General features: G+C 37.6%; 1 protein-coding gene across 1 annotated transcript in view; it reads left to right on the plus strand.

Moving 5' to 3' along the window:
• Window positions 1–16,325, plus strand: part of LOC131434959 (uncharacterized) — a 42,226-nt gene extending 25,901 nt beyond the window's left edge. The window contains exons 4-5 of the mRNA XM_058602334.1: window positions 14,767–15,177; window positions 15,298–16,325. Coding sequence (XP_058458317.1) covers window positions 14,767–15,177; window positions 15,298–15,554 — 668 coding nt within the window. The 3' untranslated portion in view covers window positions 15,555–16,325. The remainder of the gene's footprint in view (window positions 1–14,766; window positions 15,178–15,297) is intronic.
• Window positions 16,326–19,691: the final 3,366 nt, after the last annotated feature.

The raw sequence follows: 19,691 nt of genomic DNA on the forward strand, positions 1-19,691 counted from the left end.
GAGCCATTAGAACGGCTGATATTGTGCAATGCTCTCCACCGTTGTTTTTTTCCCACTGCTAATGACTGGCAACTGTGACGTAATCGCTGTTGTCGAAAGCGTGCAGACGACACAAAACACATCTGCTCGCAGTGGTGATTGAATCCAAACTGATTGAATTTTTGTTAAGAGATTTCCTTTTATGTGATTTCGTTTGTAGCTTTTTCACTAATGGGCGGTCCTAACGGCTATAAAAATAGCCGCATACAGAATTTTATTGTCGATTATTTCATTTCGGATTTGCATAATTTATTGAAAGAAATTATCAATATGCTGTAGGGATTCGGTTCTAGCATTCACAAGGACCAAATTGAGGAACTCAATTTGGTCCGTCGCTGCTGGTTGATGATTCCACTCCCACGACGTCTGCTTCCATCGAACGCACGAAAAGAAATGATCGATTTTTGACCACGGTTCCCCTTTTATACGCATTCAGTTGAAGATATGTGCCTGACTACCTCAAAATCGTCGTCCTTGCGCGAAAAACCCAAGCGAAAGTAAGGTGTTTTCCGCGTTGTTTTCAAATTTTAAGAAAACTTAATTTTTGAGTTGTTTGTGGTTATCGCACACTGTTCAAAATATTATCCTGAATTCCTGATCATATTTTTGATGAAATGGTGAAAGAATTATGTTGCTACCATTAATACAAGTCGAGATATTCACGATTAAGTTCTGCCCATTCTTCCATATGGCTAATTTTGAAAAGGCGCCCCATAGTAAAGTAAGTCGTATTCACGACAAAATGAGATTTTTTTCAGTCATATAGTTAAAAAATGTTATTATTCCACCTAACAGTGAGATGATACCTTTTTTTATCAATCCGCATGTGTTTTTTGCATGGATTCTTCGGTGTTTTAGTTCTCATGACATTGTTTTAATTATCGTTGTTTTAAACGGCAAGTTGAGATTTTAATCACTCATTACACTGTAATGTCGAAACTGCAAATCGCATCGAATTTCAATCTTAACGTGTGACAATCGATTGAACATTCCATGAGATGTCGAAGTAAGTTGCACTTTAGAGTTTTTCGTCATTATTTATGGTACTTCCAGAGCCGGTATTCAGGAACTAGCATAACCCAAAACTATTCGTATGTATGTATGTGTGAAGCCACCATCAGTTCAAGGCATTACCAATGTATGCGGGTAGACTTACAGTAGATCCGAATTTGATTATCAGATAGCTTTCATATAATTGCTGTTAAGAAGGCCAAAATGGGTTCCCGGGTAGAAGTGATTTGCAAACCAATAACAAATTCTGTTATTAAAACCAAACATCTCAATGGTAGAAATTAACATTATTTAGTTTGAAATAAGAGTTAAAATATCAAAAATCATAACAAAATTTGCATGAGAAAATAGCTACAAAATATAAAATTCTGTCATTGTAATATGAAACCAAGAACAAAATATTTATAGAAGACGAATTTCACAATTATTTTATATTCTAGCATTCAGAATAGAGTAATATCATAAGTATTTCTCTTATCTGATTCTGATGCAGTTTATTCAATAGTATTTTATTTGAAGATAGAACTACTGGATCAATTTACTTAATGAAATTGGAATAGCTCATCAATAACGAAATAAGATATTATAACTAATTTTGATGTTAAACAGATATTGTATAATTTCTTGATTCCTTGGATGCAATATCACGAAAATATCAAGTATCGCTGTGATAACACAGAAACATCATGCCAAGATATGATGGTAAAAGTTGTTATTATTTTGATCTTTGTTTGCTATTTACACCTACCCGGGTTTTGAGGGCCCGGCGCCTTCCAGCAAGAACATCCGGCCATATAATGAAGAATTTCGCTGTACAAGCTTAAACCCGCCTGATGGTTTGTTTGTTAGAAGGGTGCGTCTTACTCATTTCAGACCTTCAAGGAGAAACACAAAGCTTCCCCCGCGTGACTCAGGTTGGCAATCCACTCCATCATCCAGTCATTCACTTGTAAGATACCCTGATGCACTCCCTGCCCCTCCCCGTTGTCGATATACTTGAGCATAATACAATATAATAAAATATAATATAATATAATATAATATAAAATAATATAAAAAATATAATATAATAAAATACAATATAATATATCACATCCAAGCTAGTACAAACTTTTTTAAAAAGCTGTGTAAAGCATACAAGTGAAATTCCATTAAAAATCACCGTTGCACACGACTTTGCACGTATGAATGTCTGTTGGATATCTGTTCTCTATGATATAACATAATAAAAAATAATATAATATAATATAAGATGATATAACACAGCATAATATAATATAATTTAGCAAAATATAACATAACATAATACAATATAACACAATACTAATACTTATAATATAATATAATATAATACAATATAATATGATATAATGCAATGCAGTATAATACCATACAACATAACAAAATATAATAAAGGGTGATTTTTTAAGAGCTTGAGAACTTTTTTAAACAATAAAACGCATAAAATTTGCAAAATCTCATCGGTTCTTTATTTTAAACGTTAGATTGGTACATGACATTTACTTTTTGAAGATAATTTCATTTAAATGTTGACCGCGGCTGCATCTTAGATGGTCCATTCGGAAAGTCCAATTTTGGGCAACTTTTTCGAGCATTTCGGCCGGAATAGCCCGAATTTCTTCGGAAATGTTGTCTTCCAAAGCTGGAATAGTTACTGGCTTATTTCTGTAGACTTTAGACTTGACGTAGCCCCACAAAAAATAGTCTAAAGGCGTCAAATCGCATGATCTTGGTGGCCAACTTACCGGTCCATTTCTTGAGATGAATTGTTCTCCGAAGTTTTCCCTCAAAATGGCCATAGAATCGCGAGCTGTGTGGCATGTAGCGCCATCTTGTTGAAACCACATGTCAACCAAGTTCAGTTCTTCCATTTTTGGCAACAAAAAGTTTGTTAGCATCGAACGATAGCGATCGCCATTCACTGTAACGTTGCGTCCAACAGCATCTTTGAAAAAATACGGTCCAATGATTCCACCAGCGTACAAACCACACCAAACAGTGCATTTTTCGGGATGCATGGGCAGTTCTTGAACGGCTTCTGGTTGCTCTTCACTCCAAATGCGGCAATTTTGCTTATTTACGTAGCCATTCAACCAGAAATGAGCCTCATCGCTGAACAAAATTTGTCGATAAAAAAGCGGATTTTCCGAATGGACCACCTAAGACGCAGCCGCGGTCAACATTTAAATGAAATTATCTTCAAAAAGTAAATGTCATGTACCAATCTAACGTTTAAAATAAAGAACCGATGAGATTTTGCAAATTTTATGCGTTTTATTGTTTAAAAAAGTTCTCAAGCTCTTAAAAAATCACCCTTTATAATAAGATAATATATGAAATAATATGCTATGATACAATCTATAACAGTTGCTTTCGCAGTGTAAGTTATGCTCTTCTTTCGTCGCAGTTTTGCAGGAAATATAATATTTCTTTTTTTAAAATAATTATAATAATAATAATAACAACAACAACAACAACAATATATAATACAATGTAATATAATTAAATTCAATATATAACAAATAATGCAACAAACAACATGTTGCAATATACTATGATATAGCAGTTTAGGATGGGCTTAAAACTACAATCCATTTCGCACCCTCTCATTCTGCTACTAACGCAGAAGGCGATAGCACCCAGTCGACGCCGTTCTATTGACCAAATGTCATCATAGACGCTCGGGGAGGCATGAGATAGGAGCTTGTGAGGACTTAGTTATCTCACCATTTGACGACCAGCATAACCCAAAATTATTCGTATGGCCATAAATTAATACGCCAAACAATTTACATCTTCTATATCGGTATGAATTTTAAAAACTCATCATCCAGTAATTTCAGAACCGGATAAAATTCATCAATTTTGTATGGGACCATAAGTCCTTTAATTTGAAATTTTGTTTTTGATGTTCGATTTGGCATTTTGGAGAAAATGATTGAGCTTTGAGAAACGGTTCGATACTGGAACCGGAATTCTAAAGTCGGTATAGCCGAAATCAGTTAAATTCACCTGAGGAGGGTGTAGACATCTTTGAGAATTAAAATTTTTGAGTACCTTCCGAATCGAAAACTGAATACCGCTTAAACTGAAATAGTTTTATTTATTAATCGACTATTCAAATCTGCCAACCCGATAAACCTGAATAATTTATGTGAAATGGACATTTTTATATTAATCACCCTGTATCTCCTAAACTAAAAGTCGGATGTGACTAAAAAGTAAGATGTTTTATAGGATTTTAAGATCTCTCATCTGAATCATAGATGGTTCTTATACCGTTTTCGTTTATTGATCAGAGCAGCCCGAAAGCTGACCCAGAGTCGCCCAAACAACGTTTGATATGTTTGTTTTAGCAACCTGAGGTCGCTCTAGATCGGACTCCAATCGCGTAGTTTCGCTCTGAAAATTTTCTCGGGTCGCACCACGCGTCCAGCCGAGTTTGTTTATTTTTTCTTTTTTTTCATGAGTTGTTTAGGGCGCGTACCACGTGTTCGTTTTACTCGGAGTCAGAGTAGCCCGCGTCTAGGTTCAAAAACGAAAACGGTATTACATTTCATTTGAATCTTAGATTGGTTCAGCCATCTACGAGAAAAATTAATTGCATTATTTTAATTTCGTTTCACATGTCATCCTGTAGTTCCGCAATCTCGGAGATGAAAATTGAGTGAAATTATTTGTCACAGACACATTTGCTGAACGACGAACTGAGTCGAATAGTATATGGAAGTTATGTTCTTCCAGCATTTATTACTGTAAGTAGTTCAAATAAAAATAATTATGGAATTACTTTCAACTTGAAAATACTTCCATCATCTAGTTTACATGTCATATTCGAAGGATTATGTTGCCAAAAACGAACCGTGCTAAAATCGGTCCGAGGCAAAATGTCATGAAAAAAGATGCCGTACACATTCTTTTTGGTACTTAGAAACAATTTTTTTTTTCATAAATACGTTTATTTCTTAAGGCAGTTTACATAAGTTTTTCTTCGCCGTAGCATCACTTTTACATAATATTCTTATCCTAATTTAATTCTAACATAGTCACAACGTTTTGCATTTATTAAAACATATTCTCTTATTACTTAAATATCATCTTAGGTAACTCGTCATTAATTATGAAATCTACTCGGAAATATTATTTGAACCAAACGATTAACTTCTATAAATTATAAAATAAGCTGTTATTTTCAGACATTTTGTTAATAATTTCATAAACTGTTTCGAGTTTGTTTGTATCATTACATTATTTTTATTCTAATTTAGCTATTGGTTGAACTCATGGACGCAGCTGGGATCAGAACTAAGTCTTGAAAGGGGCCTTTATTAAATTGAAACTCCAGTTTTCTTTATGAAATGATAAATAAGTTTCATGTATGAAAGGTCACGACAAGCAAGAATGTCTCGAACTGGGATATTGGATAGTCTACCTTGGGTACGCAAAGAATTTATTAGTTGAGATCTGACATCACGATACTCCACGCATGTCCAAACGACATGATCAATATCTCGATAACCTTCGCCACAAGCACAATGATTAGTCTCGGAGAGCCCAATTCGAAGGAGATGTGCATCTAACGTGTAGTGATTGGACATGAGTCTGGACATCACACGAATGAAATCTCTACTCACATCCAGTCCCCTGAACCATGCCTTTGTCGATATTTTCGGAATAATTGAGTGCATCCACCGACCCAGATCATCTTTATCCCAAGAAGCTTGCCAGCTGGCAAGTGTTCTTTGGCGAGACGAGCTATAGAATTCGTTGAAAGCAATTGGTCTCTCATAAATTTCACCCTCAATAGCACCACGTTTGGCTAAAATATCGGCTCTTTCATTGCCAGGAATGGAGCAATGAGCCGGGACCCAGACTATAGTGATTAGATAATTATTGTTCAATATGTCGTTCAGGCACTGTTTTATTTTGCCCAGGAAAAACGGTTCAGTCTTGCCAGTCATGTTTGAGCGAATGGCTTCAATTGCACTCAGACTATCTGTGAAGAGGAAATAATGGTTTGGAATTAATGTGACGATTACACTCAAACTATAATGAACTGCTGCTAGCTCTGCTATATAAACAGATGCAGGTTCTTGAAGCCTAAATGAGGCCGAAACATTATTGTTGAACATACCAAACCCTGTCGCTTCTTCAATTCGCGATCCGTCCGTGTAAAACATTTTCTCAGAGTCAATATGCCTGAACTTACTTGAAAATATTTTTGGGATTTCCGTCGAACGTAGATGATCCGGGATTCCACGCACTTCGCGCTGCATGGATGTATCGAAAAATAAAGTTGAGTCAGGGACATTTAGGAGGCTGACACGGATAGGAATATATCTTGAAGGGTTGATTTCCTGTGACATATGGTTAAAATATACTGTCATGAATTTTGTTTGAGATCGAAGCTCGACTAGTCGTTCGAAATTATTAATTACCATGGGATTCAGCACCTCAAATCTTATTAGCAGGCGTGATGAAAGCTCCCAAAATCGATCTTTTAATGGAAGAACTCCCGCCAGAACTTCAAGACTCATTGTATGTGTCGAATGCATGCATCCTAAAGCAATTCGCAAACAACGATACTGAATTCGCTCCAGTTTGATAATATGAGAGTTTGCAGCGGAACGAAAGCAAACGCATCCATATTCCATCACTGAAAGTATCGTTGTCTGATACAATTTTATTAGATCTTCCGGATGAGCACCCCACCAAGATCCTGTTATTGTTCGAAGAAAATTTACTCTTTGTTGGCATTTTGTTATCAGAAACCTAATGTGTCCTCCCCACGTGCATTTGGAATCGAACCACACCCCGAGGTATTTAAAAGTTAAAACCTGTTGGATCATTCTTCCCATCATATGGAGCTGAAGCTGCGCGGGATCATGCTTTCTTGAAAAGACGACTAACTCTGTTTTCTCCGCAGAGAATTCGATACCAAGATGAACAGCCCAATCGGACAAGTTATCTAAGGTTTCTTGCAATGGTTTATGCAGATCAATAGCTTTGGGTCCAGTAACTGAAACCACGCCATCATCTGCCAATTGTCTTAGTGTACATGGGGTTACTAGACAGCTGTCAATGTCATTTACGTAAAAATTATAGAGGAGCGGACTGAGGCATGAGCCTTGCGGGAGACCCATGTAACTATTTCTGAGTGTTGCCAAATCGCCATGTGAAAAATGCATGTGTTTCTCTGACAAAAGGTTGTGCAAATAATTATTTATAACCGCTGGGAGTCCATTTTGGTGAAGCTTGTCTGAAAGAACATCAATGGAAACTGAATCAAATGCTCCTTTAATGTCTAAAAATACAGATGCCATTTGTTGCTTTTGAGCGAAGGCAATTTGGATGTCAGACGAAAGTAATGCAAGGCAATCATTCGTCCCTTTATTTCTACGGAAGCCAAACTGAGTATCTGACAACAAACCGTTCGTCTCGACCCAAGTGTCGAGACGTCGTAGAATAATTTTTTCGAACAATTTTCTGATGCAGGACAACATCGCAATGGGTCTATATGAGTTGTGATTGGAAGCTGGTTTCCCCGGTTTTTGAATGGCGATAACTTTCACTTGTCTCCAGTCAGGTGGAACAATATTTTGCTCAAGAAACTTGTTGAACAATTCCAACAAACGTCTTTTTGCGAGGTTGGGCAGATTTTTCACCAAGTTGAATTTAATTCTGTCCAACCCTGGAGCGTTATTGTTACAAGACAAGAGTGCTATAGAAAATTCCATCATTGAAAATGGGTTATTAATAAAACCATTATTTGGAGGAGATTCCCGTATAATGCTCTGCGTAGGAACAGAATCTGGGCAAACTTTCCTAGCAAAGTCAAATATCCATCGGTTCGAGTATTCATCACTCTCATTGCCCACGTTACGATTCCTCATTCGTCTGGCCGTGTTCCAAAGAGTGCTCATTGAGGTATCTCTTGACAAACCTTCGACAAAATGTCTCCAATAGCTACATTTTTTGGCTCGAAGTATGCTCTTGTACTTGGTTTCTAAAACCATAAGTTTTTCAAAATTCTGAGGAGTTCCTCCTCCCCGTTTTAGAAACGTCTTGCAAGCATTTTGTTTTGCGAGTTTAGCCTCTGAGCACTCTTTGTCCCACCAGGGGTTGGGAGGCCTTCTGTTAGTCGTTGGCCCAGGAAAGCGTTTAGTTTGGGATTGTTCTGCTGCCTCCAGAATCGAACAAATGAGGAAGTCATATTCTTCAAGTGGAGGGAGCTCTTCCATTGAATTCAAAATACTAGAGATACTACTTTGGTATTTAATCCAGTCGATATTTTTTGTCAAATAATATGGAATACTAGCGGAAGTAGCAATGCAATTGCTACTGCTAATTGAGATGATGATTGGTAAATGATCGCTACCGTGTAAATCAGGCAGTATTTTCCAGGTGCAATCTAGTCGAATTGATGTTGAGCAAAGAGATAGATCTAATGCACTTGGGCGTGCCGGAGGTCTTGGGATCCGTGTCATGCTACCCATATTTAATACCGTCATGCTAAAATTGTCACAAATGTTTTGTATTAAAGATGATCTGCTATCATTGTAAACGGAACCCCACATAATACCGTGCGCATTTAAATCCCCCAGAATCAATCGTGGTGCAGGAAGGGCTTCAACCATTTCATTAAGCTGTTGCTGTCCAACTTGTGCTTTTGGAGGAATATAAACCGAAGCTATGCAAATATCTTTGCCTTTAATGTTTATTTGGCAAGCAACAACTTCTATACTAGAAGTTGAAGGGATGTTTAATCTATAAAAGGAATAGCATTTCTTAATTCCCAAAAGCACTCCACCATACGGAGAGTCTCTATCGAGACGTATAATGTTAAAATCATTAAAATTTAAAGCTATGTTTGAAGTAAGCCATGTTTCGCATAAAGCAAATACATCACATTTTTGACTATGCAATAATATTTTAAATGAATCAAGTTTTGGCATGATGCTTCGACAATTCCACTGCAGGACAGTGATTGTATCATTTGCGACGGGTGATAAATTATCCATCAAAAGATACAAAACCTGAGACAATTGGCCATTGAGCTGATAACTGCTTCAAAAAGGTTCTAGCTATTGGAAGGAATGCCATTATGAGGGTCTTTAAGGGTTCAGATATATTGAATGCTGAGAAAATCCATTCAACAATTTCCGAAAACTTCAGTAATCCTGTTGGTGGCTGTGAAATGGAGCCCACTGGATTATTATCTTTTTCTGTACTAGATCCTGGATTGGTTTGTGAATTTGACAAACCAGGAGGCACAGTCTTTGGTTTTGACTTTTTTTGTTTAACACGGGGATCTTTTTTTGAAGATGAAATTTTAGGTGTCTTTTTTGGTAATTTGGAGGAAGACTTCTTTCTCTTAACTGACCCTTGGGTAGTGATAAACGAATTACCTTCACTATTTTCGTCAGCGTCAGAGTCCTCTGGTTCCTCTAGATTTGAAAACCCGTTTTCGGTTTCCAAAGGGGGGACATCAATGACCGTTTTAAGCATTTCTGCATATGTGCGCTTAGACCGTGCTTTTAAAGAAAGCTTAATTTTGTCTTTGTGCACTTTAAATGCAGTGCATACTGAAATATCATCATGAGGACTATTCCCACAATAAATACATTTTTCAATTTCCTTGTTGCAATCATTATCTTTATGAGGCCCTTCACACTTAATACATTTTGGTTTATTACTACAGTAAGTAGCTGTGTGGCCGAATTTTTTGCAGTTCGTACAATTCATTACATTTGGAACAAAAAGCCGAACAGGGAGGCGAATTTTATCGACATAGACATGGGACGGCAACGCAGACCCGGCAAATGTCACTCGAAACGAGTCTGATGGGCGATAAACTTTTTTTTCCTCTTCATGAACTACTGAGTACAGTTGTTTGCACTCCAGTATTTTCACACCCTCAAGCATAGAGTTCTTGAAACGACCAACACCATGCTTGAGTAAATCATCTACCGAAAGACTCGCTTCGGTAACAACACCGTCAATTTCGACATCTTTGGAGGGTATGTAAACTTTATACTCTTTATTGAAATGTTCCGAAGAGACAATATCATTCGCATGTTTCAAATTATTTACCACAACACGAATTTTATCGTTATTTACTTTTATGATCTCTTTGATTGAAGAGTATCGTGATGTCAAACCTTTATTAATTTGAAAAATGTTTAATGGCTTTGATATACGTCTAAAAAAGACTATCCAAGGCCCAGAAGAGCTCTCCTGATATTTTTTCGTTCGTGGGGGTATCGGATTCATGCTAGGATTTACGTCCATGGATTCATCCATTACATTAAAATTTTTAACTAAACTTTAAAATAAAATTTGAAACCAACACTACACAGTACTCAATCAAAAGGAAAAGAAAAAACTTCTACCTTGAAATTGTTGTCTATCTCCGTTGCACTGCCGTGTAGATCCTCGTTGCTCTAGATGTTCTTGTTGGATGCTGATTGTTGGATGTGATGCTACTGCTACCTGACATCCAGCACCACTCGAATTCCGATTTGCTTTCGTCTTCGCCAGCTGTAACCAGCGCAGGTCACCGGTGTATACCTGCGTGTTGTATGGCAGTGGAAAGACCGAGTTGTCTTGTCTCCTTCTTCCTAGTGCTCCGCACCGATATGCTTCTGCACCGAAGTGCCTTCGCACTCTCCTGCTTCTATGTGCCTTTGCACTCTTCCTCTTCGATGTGCCTTTGCACTCTCCTGCTCAGCACTTGTGGCTGTATATTGTGGCCTGGGTAGAGCTTGGGAAACGCCCTTTGTTGTTTCCTTCACCAGCTTGGCCCAGCACTAGGGCTCTCTTATGCAGCACGATTTTACGTTTTAACGGCTGCTGCCAACAGGTTTCTACCTGTAGTTCAACCGTTGTCGTATTTAACGCGTGTAAACCAACCAGCGTTATTAAACTGTACGCTTCTATACACAACCTTCTCGGTTGAACGGCTATTACTGAATGACTTAGAAACAATTGTATGTAACAGTATAAAAAAAATCGTGTTTCATTTGGCTCCGAAACAGCGCTTTATCATCAAACGCGTAAAACTCCTACTACTGGAATAAGGCGAAAAGTCATTTACCCAAAAATATCGATATCTCCGTTAAAATTGAACGGATTTTAACAATCGATAGCTTGTTGGATAGCTATTACCGTGCGGAATCTAAATCTGAAATAATATTATTCAATTGTGATAGATATTGTCAAAAAACTGAAAATTTTTATCTAAAACTTTGTATAACTCAAAAAGTAAACATCCGATCTCAAAACCATTCAATAGCGTTCAGGGTGACGGGAAGACCTTTCATTTGCGACTAGTTTGATCAAAATCGGCCCGGGCATCTCTGAGATCTCTTTGTTGACAACACACACACACACACACACACACACACACACACACACACACACACACACACACAAACACACACACACATACACACACACACATACACACACACACATACACACACACACACACACACACACACACACACACACACACACACACACACACACACACACACACACACACACACACACACACACACACACACACACACACACACACACACACACACACACACATTTTGGACATTTGCTCAGTTCGTCGAGCTGAACCGATTGGTATATGGCACTCGGCCCTCGGAAAATTTTTCTAAAGTTTGAGCGAATTCTATACCTATTTTTTATATTTATAAAACAAGGTAAAAATCTCTGAATGCAGTATTTTCTTTATACAAACCTGTTTTAATCCACTTAGTGGTGTAATGATGCCTTTCTCATATCAATCATACTATCATATATAATACTGTGGTATTCTTCAAAATAATTTTCTTCTATTCTTAAAAGAATAACCGAAATCAGTTTGTTTGACCGTCTACTGATAAAAACTATCAATTGGAGATTTTGGGGCGATTTAGAATTTTTTTACGGTTTTTCGTTCTTTTCAGTGCTGGTATAAAATTTTTAACACACTTTACCCTATATTTCCGGATCCTGAAGTCTGATCCGTATGAAATTCAGGAATTACATATGGGACTACAGGACCTTTCATTTGAATCTAAGCTGTGAAAATCGGTCGCGCCAGCTATGAGAAAAGTTAGAATACATATTCTCATTTTTTTGCACATTTCACCCCATATCTCCGGAACCAGAAGTCAGATCGAAATAATATTCAGGAATTTAGTATGGGACCTAAAGAGCTTCCATTTGAATCTAAGTTTGTGAAAATCGGTTCCGCCATCTCCGAGAAAAGTTGGTGCATAAGTGCACAATTTTTGCACATTTTACCTAATAATTCCGGAACCGGAAGTCGGATCGAAATAATATTCAGGAATTTAGTATAATTCACAAGATCTTTCATTTGAATCTAAGTTTGTGATAATCGGTTCAGCCATCTCCGAGAAAAATTAGTGCAAAAAACGTTACATACACACATACGCACATACACACACAGACATTTTGCGTACTCGACGACGGTATATGACACTCGGCCCTCCGGGCCTCGGTTCAAAAGTCGGTTTTCACAGTGATTGCATAACCTTTCTATATGAGAAAGGCAAAAAGTAATGTTTATTCTTCAAAAACACGTCAATGAATATTGGAAAACGGGCCTTGGCCAGCCGTACGACGCAACTTAGTTAAAATGCTCTCACAAGAGTGGTGATGACATTTCACTAGATTAATACACCAGTGTGTATGTTTCATTCCTACACTGCGGAAGCATTCGGTGGCAGCACACAACAAGGAAAGCGCACTACTTCTCAGTGCCCATTAGACAGACTTTGAGTGTGCTTGTGTTGAAAGAAGTTGGTGCGAAAGAACCACATTCTCTTCGCATGAATCGCTCTCACTTGCTCTCGCCTAAATACACCCAAATGATCACTGGCGCGAGATGGTGAGCAAACACTTCTGTGAACTTCAATTAACAGAGAGTAGATCTGGCCTTGCTACGAAAATCTTGCAAGGAGAAACGAAAATTCAACGATAAATTTTTTTCTGATTTTGCGTGCCCCATGCTTCTTCGACGCAAACAATACACTAGAGTGCTCACCTCTGTGAAAATATCTGCGTCCACTTTATACAACAGTGGTGTATATATGTGAAAGGGAAGAGTTCTCGTTGAAGTTGTCAGTGTGATGGGAGAAATTTCGCTTGCTCTTGGTCACACAGAAGAGATGGACAACTCTGCACAATAGCGCTTGACGGTACTGACGTCAGGATCCTTTAAACTGCACTCACGAGCTCATTTTCGTCTAGAAAGTTGTTTACCATAAACTTTTTCCACGATGACTATGCGTTTCGTAAAACCGAAAACAAAAAAAAATTCACGCTTCTTACGTCAATTACAGAAAGGTAATGAAATCATGCTCATTTTTAATTAATTGCCCTCGACATCTTAGCGCTTGAACATATCAATTCAATGCAATGCACTATATAATAAATACTTCAGTTTTTGTAAAAACAAAAAGCGTGATTACATACAAACCAATTCGCACCCTCTCATTATGCTACTACCGCAGAAGGTGATAGCACCTACTCAACGCCACTCTATTGACCAAATGTCATCTTTTGATGATTCACGGGGAGGCATGAGATAAAAACTTGTGAGCCCTTAGTTATCTCACCTTTTGACGACCATCATGACGTAATAATTAACTCAAAAAAAATTGTTTCTGAAACTATTGGCATCCGAGAGCTTCAGTGAGGAAAACTCATCATCTTTGCTCACCTTTCTCGCACTCGAGCGACGATTTTGATGTGGTCAGATCCCGTCGTTCAACTGAGTGAGTGTAAAAGGAGAACCATGATCGAAATTTGATTTTATTTTTCTACGTTAAAAAAACAGTCTCAAAGAACTGTTTGTTAGATTCATCTTTGGGAAAGTTAGTGTCAGTGTGAATGTCATTCGAACCGCTTGCAGTTCTGCGTCCAATTCCGCATTTTTTTCGCTTCGATGGTGCATGTTGGGACGGTTCAAGACCTTGGACACCACCACGTTGTTCGCGGTACATCATTCCATCGTTTTTTTTTTCTGTACGGACTACATGCCAAATCCTGCCAACATAAAACTGAACAATTATGTTACTCGAAGGTAAAAACAGAAGTTGATGATCTCAGTTGCGATCTCTCTTCATACCATACGATCTGAAGGCCTATCGCATGGGATATTATTTGCGAGGACGATAAGTTATGTGTTTAAAAGCCCCAGTTTTGAAGGCTGTTTAAATTCTGTTTTAATGTAGCTTTAATCATCCTGTAACATGCAAGCGAACTTGGTCAGTACCTTCATGTACAGCTTTCACGATCGTACCGGTACTCCGGAAATCGATAGTTCGGTTTCTTTTTATTAGCTCGATACACGATTGTAAACGATTCTTTCAGTTTGCTTGAGACATCTCTGACGCAGTGGTAAAAGTTCTGCTTGAAACAGCTGATCACTCTTTTCGACATCATCCAGTTTTAGATTTCACCAAATCCTGGTCTTTCTAGTTTACCACAAATGTTCTCCAAACACATTTATTACGGTGGTGCCTGTTGTTTTAACCACACTCAACAATTTCGCTTACTTGGTATGCGAGTAGCTCGGATTTTCGCAACGTTTCAGCATTATTTTCACGCTTTTATAACCTTTTACTTATCAACGAAAAACTAAACATTATACTGAATTATTTTTTTCAGGAGTGGTCTTTACCAGCGGTTTGATGGCTGTTGCATCGTGTGGATTGTTTGGAATTTACTGCGTTCTCAGTATCCTACAAATGGCAATGATTTCATCGCGTGATCAAATCTGCATGAAATATACCGGTCTAATTACGCTCAAACTGATACTGGTTGTCCTAGGGACGTTTCTGTCGTTGGCGGCAGCTGGTCTGTTTGCCCTACAGACCGACGATGACCGGTCCGGTTACCACATCACTCGAGGGATTTCATTCTACTTGCAGATAGTAACAGTAGCTTTGTCGCTAGCGTTACTCGTTCTATCGCTGTATGACAAGATTCTATCGAATAAGCCCGATGGAGATCCAACGATGTTACCCACAACGAACGGGTCAACTACGTACAATAATCCCGGATTTCGGGATACGAATGGTAAGTTGAATTGTTTTTATCTATTTATCATTGGCGGGTTTGAGACGTTTAAATTCATTCAACATCAGTGCAGTAGTAGATGATGAAAATAATAGATTTTTTGTATCGGAACTGTTCCAGGCATCGCAGTAACCGATTCTAGCGGTCGGCCCTACTCCAGCATCAATGGCAGCGTCCAATCGATGAACACGACTGTGACGACCATGTCGAATGGGTCAACAATCGGTTCTGCTTCAGTTACCAGGACACCGCTTCGGTCCAGCCTGAAGAAACCGCGACCGCAAAATGCGGATGGTTTAGGTATCCGCAATCCGGGCTACTCCGAGAACGGTACCGTTAAAAAGGTTCGCATTCAAACGCACAGCACCGAGGTTTGAACGGAAGAAAGAGAGAGAGAGATACAGAGATCAAGTGCATTATTATGCTTTTCCGTATTGAATGATCATGAAGTCCGTCCATATTGAATGAGCCGTTGTTTCTAATTTTATGCAAGGTATTTGTTTTTTTACCAAGAATATTTTATTTTTTAATTTGTAAGAAAAAAATGTGAACAATCTCGTAACTGATCTTACTTAAGCTGAAAGTGGAAATCAATAGATCTGATTTAAGTGTTATTTAGTCGTAGTCAGTTGAAAACTCTTCTGTTAAGATCGTCACTTGAAAAGTACTGATTGTAAATAGCACAAAAATTGAAAAAAAAATGAAAATACGTACTAAAAATGAAGAGAACAAACGACAACTATGAACAAGACATTCGTTGTAGAATAATTAGCAGGATTTGCCAATATATTTATAAATAAACGACCATTGATGTGGAAAATAAAGTGCACTTCAACGTTGCCTTAGCACACATCGCAATGGAAATTACTTATATGAATTATGTCATATACAGTTTGAAAAAAAAATTGAGTTACAGTTTGAAAAAAATCAGATGCGAAGAGAGCGTGAAACAACCAAGACCTGATGATATTGGACCTAAGTAAGAAGCAGATTTGAAATATTTGCATATCAATAGTAGATATTGCTCTTCAATCAAAAAAGTGAATAGGTTAGTTACATATATTACATTCAGCATTCTCAGTTTAGTCGTATAGTCTTCCTTTGTCTGAAAATTTGTGTTAAAAATACAGTACTTCTTTCAATTTGAATTTGTTAGACAATTATTGCAATTTTTCACACTTTATTCTACAAAACCGTCCTGAATCAACACGAAAAATTACCCCTTTTTGTGTAACAATAAAAAAGTTCTGTGATTCATTAAAAATGAATTATTTTATGATGCATGTAGTAAGTAGCAGGAACAATAAAGTATCATCACTAACAAATGTTTTTTGTTGTTGTTTTGATTTTGAGCGTAAAATAATGTTGAAGATATATTACCACCTTCGATACCTTCTACCATTATATTCGTTGCGTAAAACCAGACCCTGCCTTGACCTTGGAGCGAAATCAATCTTCAGTTCAGCAACGCCATCGCACGGCCTCACATTCAACATATGTAAATTGTATGGGTGCACAGTGCTGCTCTTTTGCGCGAACGAATTTGACATTTCTCTCCCCTACTTCTACGTACTAGATTCGATGCGGACTCGCATGAGGAAAAAAAGGATGTTGCCAATGATTTGCTCTGAAAATGTGAGACCTGGATATCTTGTTAATATGACGTCTTTGGTAAAACTCTGCTGTATGATCTATCCTTGCTTGCCGAGAAATAGTCTCCCAAGACTTCGGAGAATCCTCAACGCAAACGACCGGAAAGGAATATGCTCGTTTTGTGAATAGGCCCGAGTGACCTAATGTAGTGAGGCTATTTTCATTTTTCAGAATGGCCAGTAGTTGCCCGAACAATAGCATCATCCGAATCATCGTGAGCAGGCCCATAGATGATAATACAAAGAACTAACGAATACCATAGTTCGATGGCGGATGGTAAAGTCCGTCTTAAAGGAAATTATAAGTTAATTTCGAATAAAAATTTCGTACTGCCGTCATCCGTAAAACCCAATATATGTTTATTCCTGGCTCAAATATAAAGAGAAAAGAATATCGGACGAATTCATATTTATTGAACGAAAAAAAATTCAGATTGATTCAAAACGCCATAGTAAACTGCACTGTTTCTGTATACAGCGATGCCAGATAGTAGTAGTGTCATTTCCGTAGATTGGCATTTTGCTCGGAAGCTCTCACGGTGAAAAGCTTTTTTTTTTTGCTCGCCAGAAAAAACCAGTTTCCGTAGTTCTCCGTTGATAAATTGTAATTTCCGTAGATTTCCGTAGAAAAAATCCAATTTCCGTAGATTTTGTCTACGGATCCGTAGATCCGTAGAAAATGTTTGAATCCGTAGATCTACGGAGATTTCTGTAGATCTGACATCGCTGTCTGTATACCTCTGATTACTCAGTTGCATGGAGCCAGCTGTGATGTTTTTTATCGCATTGCCAACATCGAGATTTCTGTTGGCAGTTCACAGCGTTGCCAGGTTGCCAGATTTGTCTGGCAAATGCCAGATTTTCCTCGTTTCGCCAGCCACTCAAACTAACCAGATCTTTTGCCAGATTTTCCAAGTTTTCCCAGACTTTTCATTTTTTCCTAGATTTAGTCAGATCTTACTAGATCTTTACGGTTTTTGCCTCTATACGATAGGGGAGGGGAGACCTTTTTTTTGCTCACTGAAAATTTCCTTGTATATAGTAGACTCAGACAAATCCAGATAAATTTTTGAGTTTTGACAGATTTTTGAAAAAATAACCTGGCAACTCTGGCAGTTCATCTCGCGATGGCCAGCACTGAAACAATTTCGACAAATCTTCTTCCTTCCGACAAATTCCGATTTAGCTCCTGATGACAACTCCATGAACTTCACATATCGGAACAAATAATGACGCTCGCGGCAGAAGTGACATTGCGGTGGTTTAGGTTCAAGAAACAGAGTCTCCGGAATCTCCTTTTCAATTTCGAGTGCAATCATCTCTAATCTAAGACGTTTCTTCTCCAATTCGCTCTGTTCGTTATACACCGTCTCTGCTCCATTGGAGCCGCTTGTATGTGATGCAGACATTTCGATCAATGTTGCAGATGACTTCGACCACTCTAATCAGAAATGCCAGGTGAAAATTTCAAATATCTGCAGACAGGGTTTAACAAGTCTGTAAATGTGATAAAAAATCTGCAGTTAGTTACAAAAGTCTGTAAATCCGAAAACAAAAATCTCGGTTGATTTTTCATTAGGGCGTATGAGCAAGTGACAGTTTCTTATTAATCACTCTCGCTTACGATTATTGTGATGCGATTAAAAAGATTTTCTTTGATATCACTATTCTGTTTGAAAGTCGAAAGTTTCGGGTATCATTTCATGCAAAGAGTTGAGTGATAAACGTGGAAACCTAAGACAAGACCTGACAACTGGGGGGGAGGGGGGTCTGCTTGTGTTCCAAAATGGACCAGTTTCTGATTGGTTGATTTTGATGTTGCTACCCGCACATTGTGATAAGAAAAAACTTTTGCAGGGTACGCGAGCAATGATGCCAAGTATAAAGAAAATCAGGAAACAAGTTTATCGAAATGTATAATTTTAGCTCACCAATGAAAATGAAAATTTTCAGAGAATGTTCCACTTTTTCTCAATCTCATTTGTAAGAGATGTTTATAGTGGCAGCACTGTCAAAATAAAATCAGCCGTTTTTCTTTTTAGTAAATTAAAGTGTAACCCAAAAAGATTTATTAAATTAGTGTAAACTTGAAAGTGTGTTTATTTTTACGAGAAGAATGAACTGTTGTGTTCCACACTGTGGAACGCACTAGGCATTTCTATCCAAACTTGAATTTTTACCGTTTCCAAAAGATCCGGTAATACGTCACAATGGATTCGATTTTTCGTTCAACATGAGATATTTCGTGTTTTGTCATCAAAGCTCAATTGATTCTTTTTAAACGGTAGTATATAATTTAAAAAATGGATTCACCAAAACATTTTTATTGTTTTTGTAAATCAAAAACCGAGTCTAAAAATTTAAATTGAATAAATATTTTTTTCTAAGCATGAAGTTATTAAAAAATCGGTAAATATGGCTACACTGTAGCCGATACGTTGATATTTATCCCACAGGGCCAAAATGACGAGAATGAAATGAAACCGCTTGGTAATTAATACCCTCAGGCAAAAAATATATGGAATTTCATAATGATTTCGTATGATTTTTAGCCACAAGAATATCGTAAGCGAATCATAAGATCGCCTTATGAAATCCCGAAAACAGGAATTCCAATAAAACGCCTTATGAAATTTATACGAAATTTTTAGGAACATTGTGCGAAAATTCTATGATAAACATAACTTCTCTCATATATTGTGAAGTTCATAAATTGTTCGTATGAAATATATAATAGTGATAGATAAGACGACGACACGACCAGGCACTCCGAAGAAAAATCAGCATTAAAACTGTTCGCTAAAGATTCACCGCCAGTTACCACAAATCTAGCGACCCCTTGTAAATGATAAAAATAATCTT

This window comes from Malaya genurostris, chromosome 3 (genome assembly GCF_030247185.1).
Source record: "Malaya genurostris strain Urasoe2022 chromosome 3, Malgen_1.1, whole genome shotgun sequence".
NCBI classification, from domain to species: domain Eukaryota; kingdom Metazoa; phylum Arthropoda; class Insecta; order Diptera; family Culicidae; genus Malaya; species Malaya genurostris.